Source organism: Chlorocebus sabaeus, chromosome 8, assembly GCF_047675955.1.
Source record: "Chlorocebus sabaeus isolate Y175 chromosome 8, mChlSab1.0.hap1, whole genome shotgun sequence".
Classification (NCBI taxonomy): Eukaryota; Metazoa; Chordata; class Mammalia; order Primates; family Cercopithecidae; genus Chlorocebus; species Chlorocebus sabaeus.
The window spans coordinates 113,096,870-113,114,868 of record NC_132911.1 but is presented as its reverse complement, the minus strand read 5'-3'; the positions used below and the strand labels follow the sequence as shown (position 1 = coordinate 113,114,868).

The window sequence follows — 17,999 nt, the reverse complement described above, 5'->3', positions numbered from 1 at the left end:
ACATATATTCCTATTTTATTGCATTTTGCTTTTACAATATGTTTTTCAATTGATTGATTATCACAGAATCAATATAAAATATTTCTAATATCAGAACTCACTTGAGTATGTATAAAATAACTTGCTTACACTTGCTGCTAACATTTTTACTACAGCAATAAAATGCCAACTAACTTACCTTATGCATTTGTGTATATTACTTATGTAAAAATACTGTATTAAATCTACCAAAAAATGTCATTTTATTAGATCTAGGAAGAAGTGGCATGATGTGAAACCCAATAAGCAGAAACATACCTGATGTAGATTTTTGTCTTCCATTTGTGAATCCTTTGCCATCATAAATTACACTTCCAGGACTGGAGACAGAAAAAACCCTATATCCTATCCCTCTAAGAAATGGATGTGTTTGCCAATGCCATGCCACTGTGTCCCCCACAGACACATTTAGGACTGATGGTGACCAGGCATAACCTAATCCATGTACTGGGAACAAGAATTGAGTCATATTTTAAAAGAAAAAGAATATCTTAATAATTATCTTTGACAACATTGCAATTTATGTACAGTCAGTAGTGAAAACATTTTAATCAACACTAAAACTTAATTACTTACATAATTTAAGCACTTAACAAAAACAAATAGAAGTACTGGAAAGCAAGGTAAAAAGAAGATAAGGAAAAATTAAGTCACAAAACTCCAAAAGTGATGATCAACAGACAATTTGAAAAAAAAAAAATTAGAAGTCAATAAATAATTTGCTTAGAAAGCTTACAGAGAATATTTTTAAAGCTATGATCAGTTTTATTTGGAATATTCATTTGGAAATCCATGACTGATAATAAACTACAATTTGGGAGTTTCTGTACTACAGCAAAACCAAATGGCAATTCCTGAAGTTGGAAACTGTAAAGTACAGCCTTCTAGACTCAAGTCTACCGCTAATTCACTCTATATATGACCCTCTATGTCAAGCAGTTACTGCCGACAAATTATAAAAGAAATAACAGTACTCAGTCTCTCAATAATTTGAAATACAAAATAAATAAAAATCAAATTAATTTCAGGTTTAAGTGCTTCCATTTTTTCATAGTATATAAATGGCTGATACCTGAATCTTTCCCATTGTTAGTAATCCTGAATATATTCCCAGTTGAATGAAGAATACATTTTATGACATTTTCTGATGATGATGTAACATTGCAAGGGATGGACCCTAGAAAGAATAAATACTGGATATTTTTAAAAAGCAAACATTTCGTCAAATTTTTTTGTGAATTATAGAGATGAAGTATAATTCATCGACAGCCAAGACCCTAAAAAAAACTCTGCCTTATATAGTAGGATCTTCGGTACTTCTTTTCTGATAGTAATCATGTGTGAGTACTCATTATCTGCAGAACAACTCCTCCACTCTATATGTTGCATACACATTAAATACACAGTAATTATTTATTGAAATCAAAAGTAGTTATTCAGTTTATCTCTATCACTTTAACCAAATACACTTAACCTTTTTTTATACTACTAGCAAAATCAAACTGTGATTTAGAATATTCATATAATAACTCAGCACCTATAGTATATCCTTTAAGCTGAGAAAAATGATAATCACCTTCCTATGAAAGAAGCTCTTACCTAACAGCACGGTATTGTCAGCTGGTATTGTGCTGAATCCAAAACCCCTTATGGTGATTTCAGTTCCACCAAACAAGGAGCCTCTTTGTGGAAACATGCTGGTCACTTCCAAAACATACTGTATTGAAGAATTTAATTTGTCTCTGAGAAAAAAAAATGGATACATTTTTCAATGAGCTTTCTTCTGGTTTAACTCGCTAAACCCTTGCTAGGATATGATTTCTTTAGAAAGAGGAAATAATTGGATATTTAATTATACATTAGTTTTTCAAGAAAGACAATCTGGCAATTATCATAATCTTGATTTGGTTGGATAGTATATTCAGTATTTTCCCCTAACTATGAAAATTACATTTCTGAACATTCTAATGGCAGAAGAATTTGAGATGGAAGATCCTACAATATTATGGAAAAATATGCTTATGAGAACTGAGGTCACAAGAAATACATTAGATTTTTAAAAATATTTTATATTTTCATTACAGTAAAACAAAAAGGTAGCTCTGCTTTAAAAATAGTAATTAAATCTCACACGTTTGAGTAATCAAAGTTTTGTAAAATTAATTTGAAGTTATTATTCCATGTTTGTTGAAAACTTGTCAGGGTCTCCCTTCCCACTACTTCAGGGAGAGAGTTTTTAATTTATTTTGCTTGGTTACAGACAATGCGTCTGCTAGGAGGCCTTCAAAATGTAAATGCTTTTCTGATATGACATATTTGACTTCCACATTCCAACTTCCCTCGTAACTTAAGAGAGGCAGAAAAATTCACGTGAGTCACTGTGTTAACTTTTAACTTCCACAGCATAACCGTGGTATTTCTTGAATCTGAATACACAATTTTGTGTGGTGTCAATTTCACCCATTATATCGTCAAGCTAAAGCACAAGCCAATACAGAACCCATGTAAGCTCTGCCCTGTGAAACCAAGAGGAGATGGATGTAGTGCTGAGGTTTATGTTTAATGTTGCTCATTTTCATTTACTTCTTGCAAGATTTTGCTGCAGTCATCTCCTTCTACTCTGACATTAGCTTTATTGGCCTTTTTGTATCCATAAAATTTCAGTATCTTCCTTTTCTAAGTATTCTAAACCAATAACTTCCCCACACTAGAACTAAAATTTTATCAGTTAACAAACAGTCTCAGGGAAAAAGAAATACTAAGTCCTTACAGAATATTGAGTTGGAGAAAGACTCTCTGCATCCTCTCCTTCAAATGGCCACCACCTACCCATTTCTTGGTTTAATTGTTACCTTTACAGAGAACCTTTCCCTAATGCTCAGGATAAGTCAGCTCTCTCTATTATAGACTCTTACTGCACCTAGTACCTCTAACGCATAGTATTTTTCACATTTACAATAAACTCTCGGTGTAATCTTCTGTTTGAAATCTCTCTCTCCAAGAAAATTGTGAGCACCATTAATGCAGGGGAGATGCCCCTCTAATCCAGTGTAAATCCAGCCAGCAGCACTGAGCCCCTAGAAGCTACTTGATACGCATTTCCTGAATGAATCAAAGTCATGTGACATATACATAAGGCTAGTTGTACAGAGAATTTTACAACCTGATCTGAATGGTATTGGTCTCAAAACTAGGTGTCATACTACAGTTCTATGAGATATTCTCAGCATATTTTGCAAAAGAAGATGTAGAAAGGTAAAGAGAGCAACCCCTAAAGGTTAACGCCTACTTCTTTTCCTATCCCAGTTCCACTAGCCCCATGTGTTCCACAACTCCATCAAGTTTGTGTTCATTATCATACCTTATTGATGCAAAACCCCAGTTTCTGACTTCTACGTGGATATCTTGTTTTCCAGGAGACAACTTGGGCAAAAGGCATCTAATATCTGTGAAGTTCCAGTGAAGAATCTGGCAGGTTTTTCCTCCAACATACACCGCCATGTTTTGTGTGAGTTCATTTCCAAAATTATAGCCCTTAATTGTTAAATTAACTTCTCCTAGTATTTTAAAATTTTAAAAATAATGCAAAAAGTTCAACTTGCTATCCAGTGTGAAATGTGCATATTAAATAAATCAATTCATCTCTCATCTTTCATTGGATTTAGGAAATCCTAGCACTTAGAGAGGCAAAAGGAAAAACAATGAAAGAGTTGGTAGCAGCCACAAAGGGATGAAATGTACATTCAATTGCTCAAAAGGAAAAAAGATGACAAAGTCTTTTTTAAAAAAATATTACCCTTTTTCTCCTTATTGCATATTTTCGATATAAAATAATAAATAGATTAATCTATGGTAAAACATACACACACATAAAACTATGACTGGTTTCATTTTAAGAAGCAAAACTGCACAAGAAACTATGCTTCAAAAGCCTTTCTAGAAATGTTTTTTATACATATGACAATACGTATACATACATACATGCATATATATGATAATACGTATACATACATACGTGCACACAAATTTTTATACATATGACAATAAGATATGACTGATCTTATTGAAGAATTTCTTACCTAGTATTGTTCGTACTTTTGGACTAAAATCAGTTATAATTGGTGTCTGTAAACAATTGTAACTAAAAGCATCCCCTGCTGTGACTTGAAATCCATTGGTAGTAACTGAAATATCAACTATACCCTCAGTTTTCTAAAATAAGAAGAAAACAATTAGAAAATATTAATTGTTGAGATACAGAAATACAAGGGCTGAAAAGAAATAGATTATTGAAAATAAACTTCTGAAGATGTTTTATTTCAAAGCCTTCATATATTTTCATATATTTAGAAAGTTGTGGTGTCAAATATAAGTTACATGCTTGAGTTCTCAAAATAAAGTTATATGACATGGTAGTTTCATGGGTTTTATGATCCATTCAAACGCATCTATATTATTGGATTTCTGATGGCTCCACAATATTGTTGAGATGTTCTGGAGAATTGATTGTTTGATAAAGCATTAAATAGTAAAGTTTGACTTTTTGCTTTTAAAATAGACAGGTATAGTTCTTATTTCTCTTCTCTGACAAATCACATCATTATATCTTTTGAAGACCTTGTTCCAGAGTTCAAGACTAAGCACTTGGACCCCCTAAGAAAACTATTTGATGCTTTTGCAGATATAGCATCTATGCAATTCCCAATTAGGAAAAACATTTTTTCACATCTAGTATTTATTTAATCCACACTCAGTGTTTAACTGACTGACATATCGTAAACAAAGTAAGTTTTAGTTTATCATATCCCCTCAATTCTCATCTCCATCATTTAGCCCAAAAAACAAATTTATTTTTCCTGCAGATTGCAAATACAAAATACCCCCATTTGTTCTGCTACATTTTTTTTAAAAGTCAGTGACAGTATTCATTACGTTTTGATATTTAATAAGGAAACCAGAGTCTTAGTTTAAATTTTAAAACTATGCTTTAAAAATAAAGAACAATTTGATTGATTTTAGGATACAATATTCCACAGAGAACTTCAATTTTTTTATGAAACTGAAAATTTAATACATTTAAACTAAAACTTTAACACATTTAAAAATGTATTACTGGCTGGGAGGAGTGGCTCACACCTGTAATCCCAGCACTTTGGGAGGCTGAGGAGGGGGTGGAACACGAAGTCAAGAGATTGAGACCATCCTGGCCAATATGGTGAAACCCCATCTCTACTAAAAATACAAAAATTAGCTGGGCGTGGTGGTGTGTGCCTGTAGTCCCAGATACTGGGGAGGCTGAGGCAGGAGAATCGCTCTAACCCAGCAGGCAGAGGTTGCAGTGAGCCGAGATCGTGCCATTGCACTACAGCCTGGTGACAGAGCGAAACTCTGTCTAAAAAAAAAGTATTATTTTTTGAAAACTATTAATTTCTAGATTTACTTTCCTGAAATCTTTAGAGTACTAATTTTTTTCATCCTTAAATTTATGTGGTAAACTCTCATTCATCCTCAAATTCTGATGAGACATCAACTTTTCTGTGAAACTGTTTCTGATACCCTCCCTCCACTGTGTTTTATGTTTACTTTGTTACTACTTCTATTAATTCAAATGAAATACATTGTTTAATATTAGCTTATGTGTCTCTTTTCTTCATGATTTTAAGTATGTTGAATGTGGAGATAATATTTTATCTTTTAATCTTAGTGGAAAGATGTGGAAGAAAGAAGTTTTAAGGAGCATAACAGAAACCCTGCAGTTTCTATGTTAAATACACCACTTGTTTCACCACTCCACTCCCCAAACTGAGATGTCTCCTCATTTATAATATTTCAGACTTAGGAAAAAATGAGCGAAACCAGAGGTCTTACTTTTGGTGTCCTGCAGGTTATCCTATTCAAATCCCCTTCAATCACATTGCAGGTTTCATTTCCAACTAATACCTTTGAATTTTCATTAAAGCCAAATCCAGATAAAGTCAGTAGTGTACCACCTTCATAAGAAAAGCAAACAAAAACAACAACAAAACCAGTTCAACTATAACAAAAAGAAATGTTAATAACAGCTAACTCATTAGAGAATTGTCTAATTATCCAAGAGATGGACTGGCCAATAGATCAAGGACCAGACTTGAGATGAGCACAATCACCATGACACACCTGAGCCTGGGTGCTGATGCTCGGAACCATAAAGGAGCTGGGCTAAGTGATTTAATGAAATAACATAGATTTGCAACACACATTTGCTTTGGGGCATTGGCAGCAGCATCTGCTATTTTTCACAGTGCCTTCATCCTACAAAAATGTATGCTGCTTCTATTCACTCAACCATTCTGTGGGTGGAAGAGGAGAGTGAATTAAGACTCTCACCAAATCTCAAATTTTAATATTTCTAAGTAAAAGGAAAACTAAACTTTAAAAATAAGCGATGAAATAATGTAAAATAAAAGCATACCAAAAGGATCAAAACCAAAGCACAAAACCGTAAACTATGCCTGGTGAAAAAAACAAACGTACAAAGGAAATGAAGCAGGACAGGAAAAACGTGTTATGTTCTTTCCATCCTCTGTGTTAGCCCTCCTTTCCCCAGTTTGTTCCCAGAACTTTTTCTGGGTCAAGGAGCTCCACTGAGACTGTGGTTACAAATGAAGCAGCTGGTAAGCAGAATAATAACTAATAAATCTTATCTTGACATAATTGATGTGCTTGTTATAGAAACATGTAATAATTGATGATATTAATTCAATAACCTAAGATGTAAGTATAAGCAGCACCCCGACTTGTGCTTTGTAAGAAACAAAAGAATTAGTCGGCCATTTAATCACTGGGCCTTCTCAAAGGAGACTCTCCTTTGTTCTATAGGAGGAAGCTTTGGGCTCCTCTCCCTTCACCCCATACTAGAAAGAGCACATTGAACTGATGGAAATGCATGCAATTTTCTCTCTGTTTAAACCATTAACCATTACCTGCTATGCTTCCAGAATCAGGCCAGATATGTGAGATCTGACTCTGATAAACAAAGTAGAACTGTTCACCCCCTACATTCTGTGCTAGTCCAACATCAGCTACGGACACAGCAACTGGGGCATGTCCAGCACTTCCATTCAGAATCTGGCACTTGATCTCTTTTTCTTGTGAAAAAAAAAAAGATGAAGAAAATGGTAAATCAAATGGTTTTATGAGATAAAAGTTATGCTTGCAAATACTAACATTGGCCTTCATTTTTAGATCTCAAGAAGTGTATCCAAAGAAAACGAATCATGTATTAATGGGTGGGGGAATCTTAAGAGGAATAATCCTTGCAAACTACCTGAGGCTATGAATCAGACACTCCTAGAAAATAGGTAAACCAAGAATGAAAGCAAAGTAAACAATCTACTTCTGATGCTACTGTACCCAAAACAGGCTATTGTCATAATTTTTTAAAAAGCTAGTTTATTAAGCTTTTATATTAATAATTCTAAAATTCTTGGTCAGATATATTATGTCCAAAATTGTGCAAAATACCAGGTTTTATCAGGAAAGATGATCAAAAACTAAATGAAGGGCAGGTGCGGGGGCTCATGACTGTAATGCCAGCACTTTAGAAGGCTGAAACAGGTGGATCACATGAAGTCAGGAGTTCGAGACCAGCTTGGCCACGTGCTCTTCCTGCATGGCATTGTCAAAACGTGGGCAGACAGGACCATGGAACACTAGAGAAGCATTTCATACATTTTTGCATCCCAGAGACACACTGATGCAAAAAAGATTTCATGTAACCTCCAAATGAAGGGGAAAAAAGGATAAAATTAAACTATTATAGGATAAAGACACTGTACAACAGTGAAATAGTCTGTGGTCATAATCAAAGATTTAAAAGATAAGGCATTATATAGATCAGGTTGCCAATTTCATAACCCCATAGGGATCATGATAATTGTAATAATGGATCATGATAATTGTACATGATCAAATAATTGTAATACTGCTCTTTGATTCCACTTTATCTTAGATAAGAACAATTAGACTTAATAGTTTTTATAAGGACCTACCATCCACAGAAAGAAGAGAACAACCTACTGGTCCAACTGAGACTGATACAGCTGAACTAGGAGAAAATCCAGAACCCACTATGGTTAGAATTGTGCCTTCTTCATAGGACCCTAAAAATGATCAATTTAAATAACAATATTAATATCTGTTATTATGAAATCAGACATTTCTCAGATAAAAATAAGCCTATCTTCAAAAGATATAAACAGCAAGCCTAATAGGCAAACAGGGAGAAAAATCCACATTTATTTATCAATGGTTTTTTATTTCCATTATTTCCATTGAATTATTCTACGTATGTTCATATTTTGAATCTGTGTGTTGACAGAGACTAGTGGAAAGAATTATCTGACTGAAAATATGGCATAAGATAAAGAAACAAATTATTCTCATAATAAAGAAATTAAGTAGACATCTCTATATTGTAACTTAGTATATGACAGACTTGCCATTGCAAATTTATGAGGAAAGTATAAATCACACAATTAGTGGTATGGACACTTCCCATTTGAAAAGAAAATAAGATTCCTCTGTCCTCTGTTTAGGGTGATATACATCCCAAAATGCCTGGGACAGTTCTGGTTTACACCTGTGTTCCAGCGTCTTAAACTTAAGATTTTTCCATTCCCTCTTAAAAGTGTCCAGGTTTGATCAACAAATTATAGATAGATTAGATAGATAGATATTACATATCTATCTTTAACAAATCATATATGTAATACATACATGATCACCCTACTTATGTAACACCATGCACAATATAGATTCTACATAGATTTAAATAGCTAAGAACAAAAAATAAAACTCAAATTTTTAGAAGTAAATATAATCAAATATCTTGATGACTTTGAGGTAGAGATGGATTTCTTAAATATGATACATGAAGCCATGGGGTTGACCATAATGGAATAAATAAATAAACTAGAATAAATAAGTGACTTAAATGTTTTCATAAACAAGAACTAAACCAAAGCACAGACAATATACTGAGAGATGCCGTGTGCAAAGGATTGGTAAACATAAAATATAGTAAATGGTTACAAGTAAATCTTAAAAGAGAATTCAATGAAAAAGGGAAAAACGATGCTAAACACTTTGCAGAAAAAATAATCTGAATGTCCAAGAAACATATGAGAAGATGCTCATGTGCATTACTAATAAAGGAATAGAATAAACGTTTTAAAAGTGATAACTTTTACCCATTGGAATAGTTAAAATTAGGAAGTCGATCACTTCCAATATCGGCAAAGATACAGGGGTTAATGTTGCTATTATATTTGCTGGTAGTATAGCCACTTGGAAGAGCAATTTGGTCATCTAGTAAACTGAATACTCATCCAACCAGTTGTTATCCAATAATACTATGTCTCAGTATATATCTTAAAGGAGCTTTAACACATATGCAATAGGAGGTTTGTACAAGAAAGTTCAGTATAGTCTTATTGGTAAAAGTGAAAACTTGTAAACAATCTAAATGTCCATCAATAGAGGAACTAGGTAAGTTGGTGCACTCATGAAATACTTTAACGTGATGGGTTAGGTGTACATAAAACCACATAAATATATCTCAAAATGAATTCTGAATGACAAAAGAAATATGCAAAATAATATTTACATTGTAATATTTCATTTGTAAGCTTATGAAACTGGTAAAATGACCATATATGTGTGTGTGCTATATACAAAAGGTATTTAAAGTGTCATGGAAGAAAACATACACAGTAATTAATCACTGTGATTGCCCCTCAAGAATTATGTAGGGGACTAGGTCTAGGGATGGTGCTTAAAGAGAAATTTAGCTGTTCCTGTAATATTTCTTTCTTAAATTGTTGATCGGAAGTAAATATGACAAAATTTTAACAGCTGTTAATTTTCAGTGAAGAGTATGTGTATTTTTGTAGTTTTCTTTATGCTTATATTTTCACAATTTTAAAAATGATCCAAATGTGGCAAAAGGCAATTCAGATTCCTATATTGGGTAAGAAATCATTTTTCAGGAAGTGCACGTAAAAGTGGGAAATCAACCATCCTGGCCAACGTGGTAAAACTCTGTCTCTACTAAAAATACAAAAATTATCCAGGCATGGTAGTGGGCACCTGCTGTCCCAGCTAGTAGGGAGGCTGAGCAGGAGAATAGCATGAAACCGGAAGGTGGAGGTTGCAGTGAGGCAAGATCGCACCACTGCACTCCAGCCTGGTGACAGAGCAAGACTCAGCCTCAAAAAAAAAAAAAAAAAAAAAAAAAAAAAAAAAAAAAAAAAAAAAAAAAAAAAAAAAAATTGGAAATTCATTATAAAATGCAAGAGTGGATATAAACATAAGTATACCAAAGGACTATAACCAAATTAAAGTTCATTAAATCCTTATTCTTGAGAGTTTTAACCCAATGTAATCTGAATTATCCCAAAGTTAGTATCATCACTATTTTAAAAAGTCTGAAAAATATATTCTTTCAACATAAAAATGCAATATTTTTAAAATTTTAATAATTTTTGGGAGATACCACTACAAAATTAGTTGGTGAGTTTTCCTACTATCCATAAAGATTAAATATGTAACTATAGCATCTGTGTTTATTGTTCTGATTGAAAAAAAGCCATCCCTTACTATCCTTATTCCTGCTGTTTTATTTCAGTCCTTAGTTGCTCAGACACAAAGCATAATCACATTTTTGAGGCAATAACATATTATGAAGAAATGGTATAATGTGTTCCTTAGATTGAGTTCCTGGCAATAATTTTTACATCTCTTATTCTCAAATCTAGGACACGATCATGTCTTGTTACTAGCCTTTTAATACTAACTCTCCTAGAGGAAGTGGTCTCATAGAATAAAAGACTCCACTTAATACCCTAGCTAGTACAGTTGAACAAAAGTGCCTCAGTGTCCAAGTGAAATTTTAAAGACTGAGTCTAACTGGTGAAACTAGAGAAGTTTAAGATTAGCAAATCCTCTACTTCAAAGGCAAGATTTCAGCTTCAAAAGAAATAGTTTTTTTTCAAAAATAAATAATTAGTGCCCTTTCCATAGCTTTTTTGTCTAATAGGATTTTTAATTTTCACAATGTAGAACTGTTTGCTTGCTTTAGCTAACAGTATAACAGTGACACTACTATAAACATAGTTTTAGAAGTCATTATCAGAGTTTACATTTTGCTGGTTATCTTTCACACCCTAGTATAGGTTAAAAATCAGGAACTTACCTTGAGAAGGGCTTGTCGCCAAGACTAGGGGAGTAATGTCGGAATCCCATGTAAACCCACAGTCACCTGAACATTTAGCTGGAATTCCATTGACATAGACTTCAACCTTCAAATAAAGAAACAAGAAGTCAGAGAACGGAGGCAAAGAGGCAGCAGTAGAATATGAATAGGTTTTTAACAAAAGTGATGGAATTTTGTTGATTTGCTTGTTTGTTTACTGAAATTAGTCTATATTTTTTCTACTTTGATATTTCATTCAGTTTTGCCCTTGGGAAAGTCACCTAATCTCTTTACACTTTAATTTCTTCATCTTTACAGCACTGCTGTAAAGATAGAATGGAAGACTCTATTTTCAAATTCTGGCATAGTAGAGCTAAAAAATCTACTATTTTATCATAAGGAAGATAATTTTCCCAAAAGTCATAAAATAATATTATCAAGTTGATCAATGTAAGCACAACTGTTCCCATGAAATACAGAAGTCAATCCCCCTGTTTTACCAGGTCTTTAATATATTATAAACTAGTTATACTGTTAAAATTACATCACGCGTCATGAGAAAAGTTTCAAAAATACCTGTGGCTGTTGACTGGGTGTACGAAGTAGGTCTCCAAGTATGTGTCGTCTGAATAAGCCACCTTCCTTTATCCTTGTGACTGTCATATTAGCCTTTTCTCCAATAATGTTGGAATCATTAATCTACTTTTACACACAATTATTTTATTAGAAAGGTTGTAACAAATATGACCACACTAGTTTTTCATTTTTAATTTCAGAATAGGCAAAGGTGAATAAAAGTCAAAGGATGTAAAATAAAATTCAAAATCATTGTAGTCACTTTTTTTTAAAGACGACTCTTCAAAAATGAACATAACCTATACAAGAAAAAAAATTAAGACCATTGCATTATCATATATTGCATCAATTACAACTTGAATTAAAACTAAAATTAACTTGAATTTTTTTTTTTAGCTTTCCTCACCTTTAATTCTCCATAGGTATCACTATTATACTATAATATTTACATATGTATGTGTATATATGTATTTGCTTTTTTAAAAAAGTAAAAATGCTCTTCTCACTCTCCTTTGTCTGATATAGGCACCCAGGTATGTAATTAGAAATGAAATAAAGGCCACAATAATTTCCCAAGGAAGATCATTAAAAAGAAAAATCCTTTCTTCCTCTAATGTCACACAGCTGGTCTTTATGGCATGCCAGCTAAGAAAAATGATATTGCCTATGGTGACATGAAGACTTAATCTTTCTCTCTTTGGGTTGTAGCTGAATTTCTATCGAAAGTCCTAGTAAAATATATAACTCATTTGTTCTAAGCAAATCTTTTCTTCAGTTTTCCTTCAAACAATACCTTTACTTTCCCATTAGAATACGAAGAATTGGAGATTCTGAACAGCAAGGTGTGGGGTGGGTATCAGTCACTTCAAATCTGGCTATGCACAGAGTGAAAGACACAGCAGAATAGCAGGGATGGAGGGTGAGTGAAATGTGTCTTCATTGGGAGTACTGAAAGAGAGCAAGTTTTTCAAAGTTGTTGCCGGTATCTCATGAAAACCCAGGCTGCTACCATGGTGAGGGCAAACACTGGCACCAGCACCATAAATATGGGAATACCACTTGGGTCCCCTTCACCTCGATGTCCTATAGGTCCATTCTGCACCTGTAACCTATGCTGCACTCTCAGAGACACAGCATAACCTGCATTACGAAAGATGTCTACAGCATCCTGGTGCAGCAGGTTCTTTAGGTCTTGGCCATTTACCGAAAGGATCTTATCACGCTCCTGGAGCCGCCCATCCAGGGTCGCAGCCCCATTTTCTTTGATGCGGCTGACATAGATGCCACTGTCATTGGAGACATACTGCTGATCTGTCCCGCCTACGATGTTGAAGCCCAGCCCTGAGGGTCCTCTGGTAAGATTGATCTCTTCCTCAGCGACCAAATAAACCAGTCTTCCGTTCATGTTTTACAGCTCCTAACTTGAATTTTTATAATTAAAAATAAATCTAAAGAAAATGAATCTACTAAACTTGATTTTCTCAAAATGTCCTATGCTTTTTCTGAATATGATAACTGATAAATTATTGTTAAATAATTGAAAAACTGAGTCATCTTTCTATCCGAGAGTCAACTTTTCCTTGTATCATTTTTTTTTTACCTTTACCCTGGTTTTTCACCCAGTTTTGGAATTATTTGTTCTTCCAATGGTAAAAATAAAGCCAAGTAAAATCAGTATATACAATTTGTTCTTTACAAAATTCCTCTGCAAATTTGGCAACCTTCTGATGTATTCAGGGACTAGCAAAGAGATAGGAGTCTCCATGCTGGGCCATGTGTGAGCCAAATGATATGGAATAGAAATAATGAATAAGCAGAAGAGACTGATCAGAAAAGATGGAAGAGAGTAGATGCACAGACACCAGCAGAGACACCAAGGGCAGTCAGTCACTAGACCTATCTTCATTGTGGAATTTTCTAATCTCAGTTCCCAGCCATGGATTTTTCTAAAATAATCCTCACATTCTTATAACTATTACTATTTTGCACAACCATACAGACTTGTTTTCTATGCTTACACAGTTGTTTTTGCCCCCACTGCCTTATCTTCTCCACTTCCTCTCCTTCCCCCAAATGATTTCGTAAGTAGAGTTCTGCATTTTTTCCACTTTATGTCATGAATTTCTTTCCAGGTGAATATATGTGGGTCTACACATGGCTGCATAGTGTTCAATGTGAAAGTTACATCATTTAAACAATCCTTCTCCTATTGATGGGGATTTAGGTTTCTAGGTTTTTACTTTTACAAATAGTGCTTCAGTGACTACCTTTGCGCCTATATCATTTCACATTTACCTTATTATTTCAGTAGGATAGAGTTATATAAGTGATAGTGATGAATCAGAAGGTCTCTGTATTAAGATACTACTAAGTTATCTTCACAAAAGGTTGTCCTTATTTTCGTTCTTACCAACATTGCATAGAAGAAACTATTTCCTTGCACTCTCATCATCACTAGAAAGCACGTTTTTTTTTTTTTTTTGAGACTGAGTTTTGCTCTTGTTGCCCAGGCTGGAGTGCAATGGCAGTGGCACAATCTCGGCTCACTGCAATCTCCGCTTCCCGGGTTCAAGCGATTCTCCTGCCTCAGCCTCCCAAGCAGCTGAGATTACAGGCGTGTACTGCCACGTCCAGCTAATTTTGTATTTTTAGTAGAAACAGGATTTTACCATGTTGGTCAGGCTCATCTCAAACTCCTGTGATCCACCTGCCTCAGCCTCCCAAAATGCTGGGATTACAGGCATGAGCCACTGTGCTCAGCTGAAAGCATCACCTTTTTAGTGTTTGACAATCTGAGTCCCTAGACTCCTCTCCTTCACATACTCTGGGCCTGACTCCTTTCCCCTATTCTCTTCCTCCCTCTAACTAAACAAAGGTAATTAGATGACAGCCAAAGGCTCCTTTATGAACTTGGAAAGATCATCTTTATAACCACAGAAGTATCCAAGGCCCCAAAATACAGCTCTCATGGTAGAATGATAGCGAGGCTGATTCTCTCTGGGACCCCCTTAGCATACATCTGGATTCAGTTTGGTTTAGTTCTGAGACCAGCCCTGACTGTGCTCCACCTGCCCCTGTCAAGGGGATTCTAACACACACATTCCTGGACTTTTTTCTAAATGGGATATGGAGTAAAGTACCAACAGCCATTCTCCATGAAAGATAACACTGGGTCAACTTAATTTAGAAAAAACCTTCTCCTTAATTTCCTTTTAAAGAAATTTTAGTTTATGGTTTGCATTTTTATAATATACATAGCCTCCAGCTCTTTTTGGAATAAAACAGGGTACAGATAAGCAAACAGCACATAGAAGAAAAAAGAAGCCAGGCTAAATGAGGGAACCTGTAGAAGATTCTGCTTTCCACAGGTGCTTCTCCACTTGATGTTCCATGCGTAGCCAGCACAGGTTCCATCTCGTGTAACTGAGACTCTTCCCAATGCCTCCAGACTCTGGAGCACAAACTGCAGATCTGCAGCTGACACAGCAGCGGGAAGGCCTGCACTCACAGAGGGGTGGCAAACAGCAGAAGTCACAATTCACAAATCGGCCAGATGTGGTGGCTCACGCCTGTAATCTCAGCAATTTGGGAGGTCGAGGCAGGCGGGTCACCTGAGGTCAGGAGTTTGAGACCAGCCTGGCCAACATGGTAAAACCTCGTCTTTACTGAAAATACAAAAATTAACTGGGCATGGTGGTGTGTGCCTATAATCCCAGCTACTTGGGAGGCTGAGGCAGGAGAATCCCTTGAACCCAGGAAGCGGAGGTTGTAGTGTCCAGGATCATGCCACTGCACTCCAGCCTTGGTGACAGTGAGACTCCACCTCAAAAAGATAATAGTAATAAAATAAAATAAATTCACAAACCAATTTCATCTTTTTTTTTTTTTTTGAGACGAAGTCTTGCTCTGTCACCCAGGCTGGGGTGCAGTGGCAGGATCTCAGCTCACTGTAAGCTCCGCCTCCCGGGTTTATGCCATTCTCCTGCCTCAGCCTCCCAAGTAGCTGGGACTACAGGCGCCCGCCACCTCGCCTGGCTAGTTTTTTTTTTTTGTATTTTTTAGTAGAGATGGGGTTTCACCGTGTTAGCCAGGATGGTCTCGATCTCCTGACCTCGTGATCCACCCATCTCGGCCTCCCAAAGTGCTGGGATTACAGGCTTGAGCCACCGCGCCCGGCCCCAATTTCATCTTTAAAGTACATGAAATGTGTACTATGTATTATCACTTGTAGACTCTATGTCCCCTTCCAATATAGTAAAAATAAAATTTGCATTCTATTTATGCCAAGAATTTATATATTTCCTGGAAATAAAATATATACAATTTTATCCATTTCAAAATAATAATAGACAATTATTTTTAAAAATTACATGAGTAATGTACCTCAAACTCTGGCCTTGGATTGAATGTTTTTAATATCAATTCACAAATATCAAATATCAGTTGATGTTTTCATATCAATTCATTTTGATATTAAAAATAAAATAATTTTAATGTCAGAGGATGCTGAGTGTTAAAATGATCTTTTAATATAAAAATCTATTTTGATTAAATTAATAACAATATTAATTTGTATGTCTTTGAAAATACGAATAACTTGTAAGTCATGAATATAAAAGAGAAATAAACATTTGAGAATGTCACTGGTATAATGGATAAAGCAGTGACGAAAACATAAAAATGTCATTTGCCCTGAATAGTTTAGCTTCATATTACTGACATACTCTCAATTATGTAAATTATAAGAGAAATACTACTAAAGAGGAGTATGTCAAAATGTTTATTATAGTTGTCTAGGTTAGCCCTGTCCAGCTGATAAATAATGTGAACCACATATATAATTGTATATTTTCTGGTAGCTATATTTTAGAAAGAAAACAAAACCAGGTAAAATATTTTAATAGTAATAAATTGCATATAATCTCTTATATTCAAATGTTATATTTTGACATGTGACACTAGTCACATTTTAAGTGCTCAGTAGCCACATATGACTCATGGCTATCATACTGATTAGTACAGACTTAGATAATTAAATTATAGATGTCTTTTAAAATCATATTCTAATTCTCAATTTTTATATTTTAATATTATTGTTATTGTTTGTGGCTATCACAGTAAGTAATGAATGCTTATTTTTTTAAATGCATGTATTATAGAAAGTTTTGACTTATGAAAGTGATAATTTCAACTGCCTTTAAAAAATGGCTATAAAAATTGTTATAAATTTTTGCAGACTTTTAAAAATATTATTTGTAAATGAAAACAACAAAAATAAATGATGTTAGTTTTGGATGGGTGAATATTTCCTAATCTATTAAAAAGAAGGATTTGAAACAACATTGTGATTGGCTATTAATTGACCCTTATATGGCATATATTAATATATATGCATGTGTGACTTTAATATATCACATATTTACTTATGTCTCAAATAAATAATTAATGTATTTGCATGTATCAATAAGTAGTAATTCTCAAGTGAAACAACATTTAACACTTTATAACATTATACATATATGTGAGTGTATACACCAATATTTTAAACTTTTTTCATATACCTTTGAGAATATGTCCATAAGCTTGAATGTCAAAGCTGCCACTTAGAGGTGGAGATGCAGCTTGAATTCTTTGAATATGAATTTTTGACTCGCCTGGCCAATTATTTCCTCTGTAGACAAACTCGTTCTCTGTCTCATGTGTGATTATCTAATTTCCAAAATAAATATTGATAAAATGATTAAACTTAACAATGGCTTACATGATTTCTATTTAATCATGGTACAATCCTGTGACATGACATAAATGAGCCTCATGTATTCAGGATTCTTCAGAACATTAAGGAGTGTCACATAAATCAACACAGGCCATACCTATACAGCTGCAATAATGAGGCCAAAGTCAACTCAGTCATCTGTGCAGCAATCAGCTGGAACTGCAGTAATACCTCATTAATTCAGAATGCACCCTCCATCACTCAAGGAACAAATATTTATTGAGCAGGCACTCTGTTCAAGGTACAGTGCTAATCACGGCAGAGAGGCAAAGGAGCATGAGATGTGGTCTTGGCTATTAAAAAACTAAAACAATTTTTCAAAAAATGCTACATGGAGTCTTGAAAAGTTAACCAACAATTTAAGAAAGTTTATGA

At 34.4% G+C, this 17,999-nt stretch overlaps 1 protein-coding gene and 1 pseudogene across 1 annotated transcript in view; both read right to left on the bottom strand.

The window, feature by feature from the left end:
- Nucleotides 1-17,999, bottom strand: part of PKHD1L1 (PKHD1 like 1) — a 160,361-nt gene that overhangs the window by 86,051 nt on the left and 56,311 nt on the right. Inside the window, exons 24-35 of the mRNA XM_008001368.3 lie at nt 17,410-17,557; nt 15,192-15,346; nt 11,849-11,971; nt 11,273-11,378; nt 8,070-8,180; nt 7,002-7,166; nt 5,908-6,029; nt 4,119-4,251; nt 3,401-3,596; nt 1,639-1,781; nt 1,112-1,216; nt 298-486 (exon numbers count right to left, since the gene is read on the bottom strand). Coding sequence (XP_007999559.3) covers nt 298-486; nt 1,112-1,216; nt 1,639-1,781; nt 3,401-3,596; nt 4,119-4,251; nt 5,908-6,029; nt 7,002-7,166; nt 8,070-8,180; nt 11,273-11,378; nt 11,849-11,971; nt 15,192-15,346; nt 17,410-17,557 — 1,696 coding nt within the window. The remainder of the gene's footprint in view (nt 1-297; nt 487-1,111; nt 1,217-1,638; nt 1,782-3,400; nt 3,597-4,118; nt 4,252-5,907; nt 6,030-7,001; nt 7,167-8,069; nt 8,181-11,272; nt 11,379-11,848; nt 11,972-15,191; nt 15,347-17,409; nt 17,558-17,999) is intronic.
- LOC103237301 (synaptojanin-2-binding protein pseudogene) lies at nt 11,951-15,064 on the bottom strand (annotated as a pseudogene).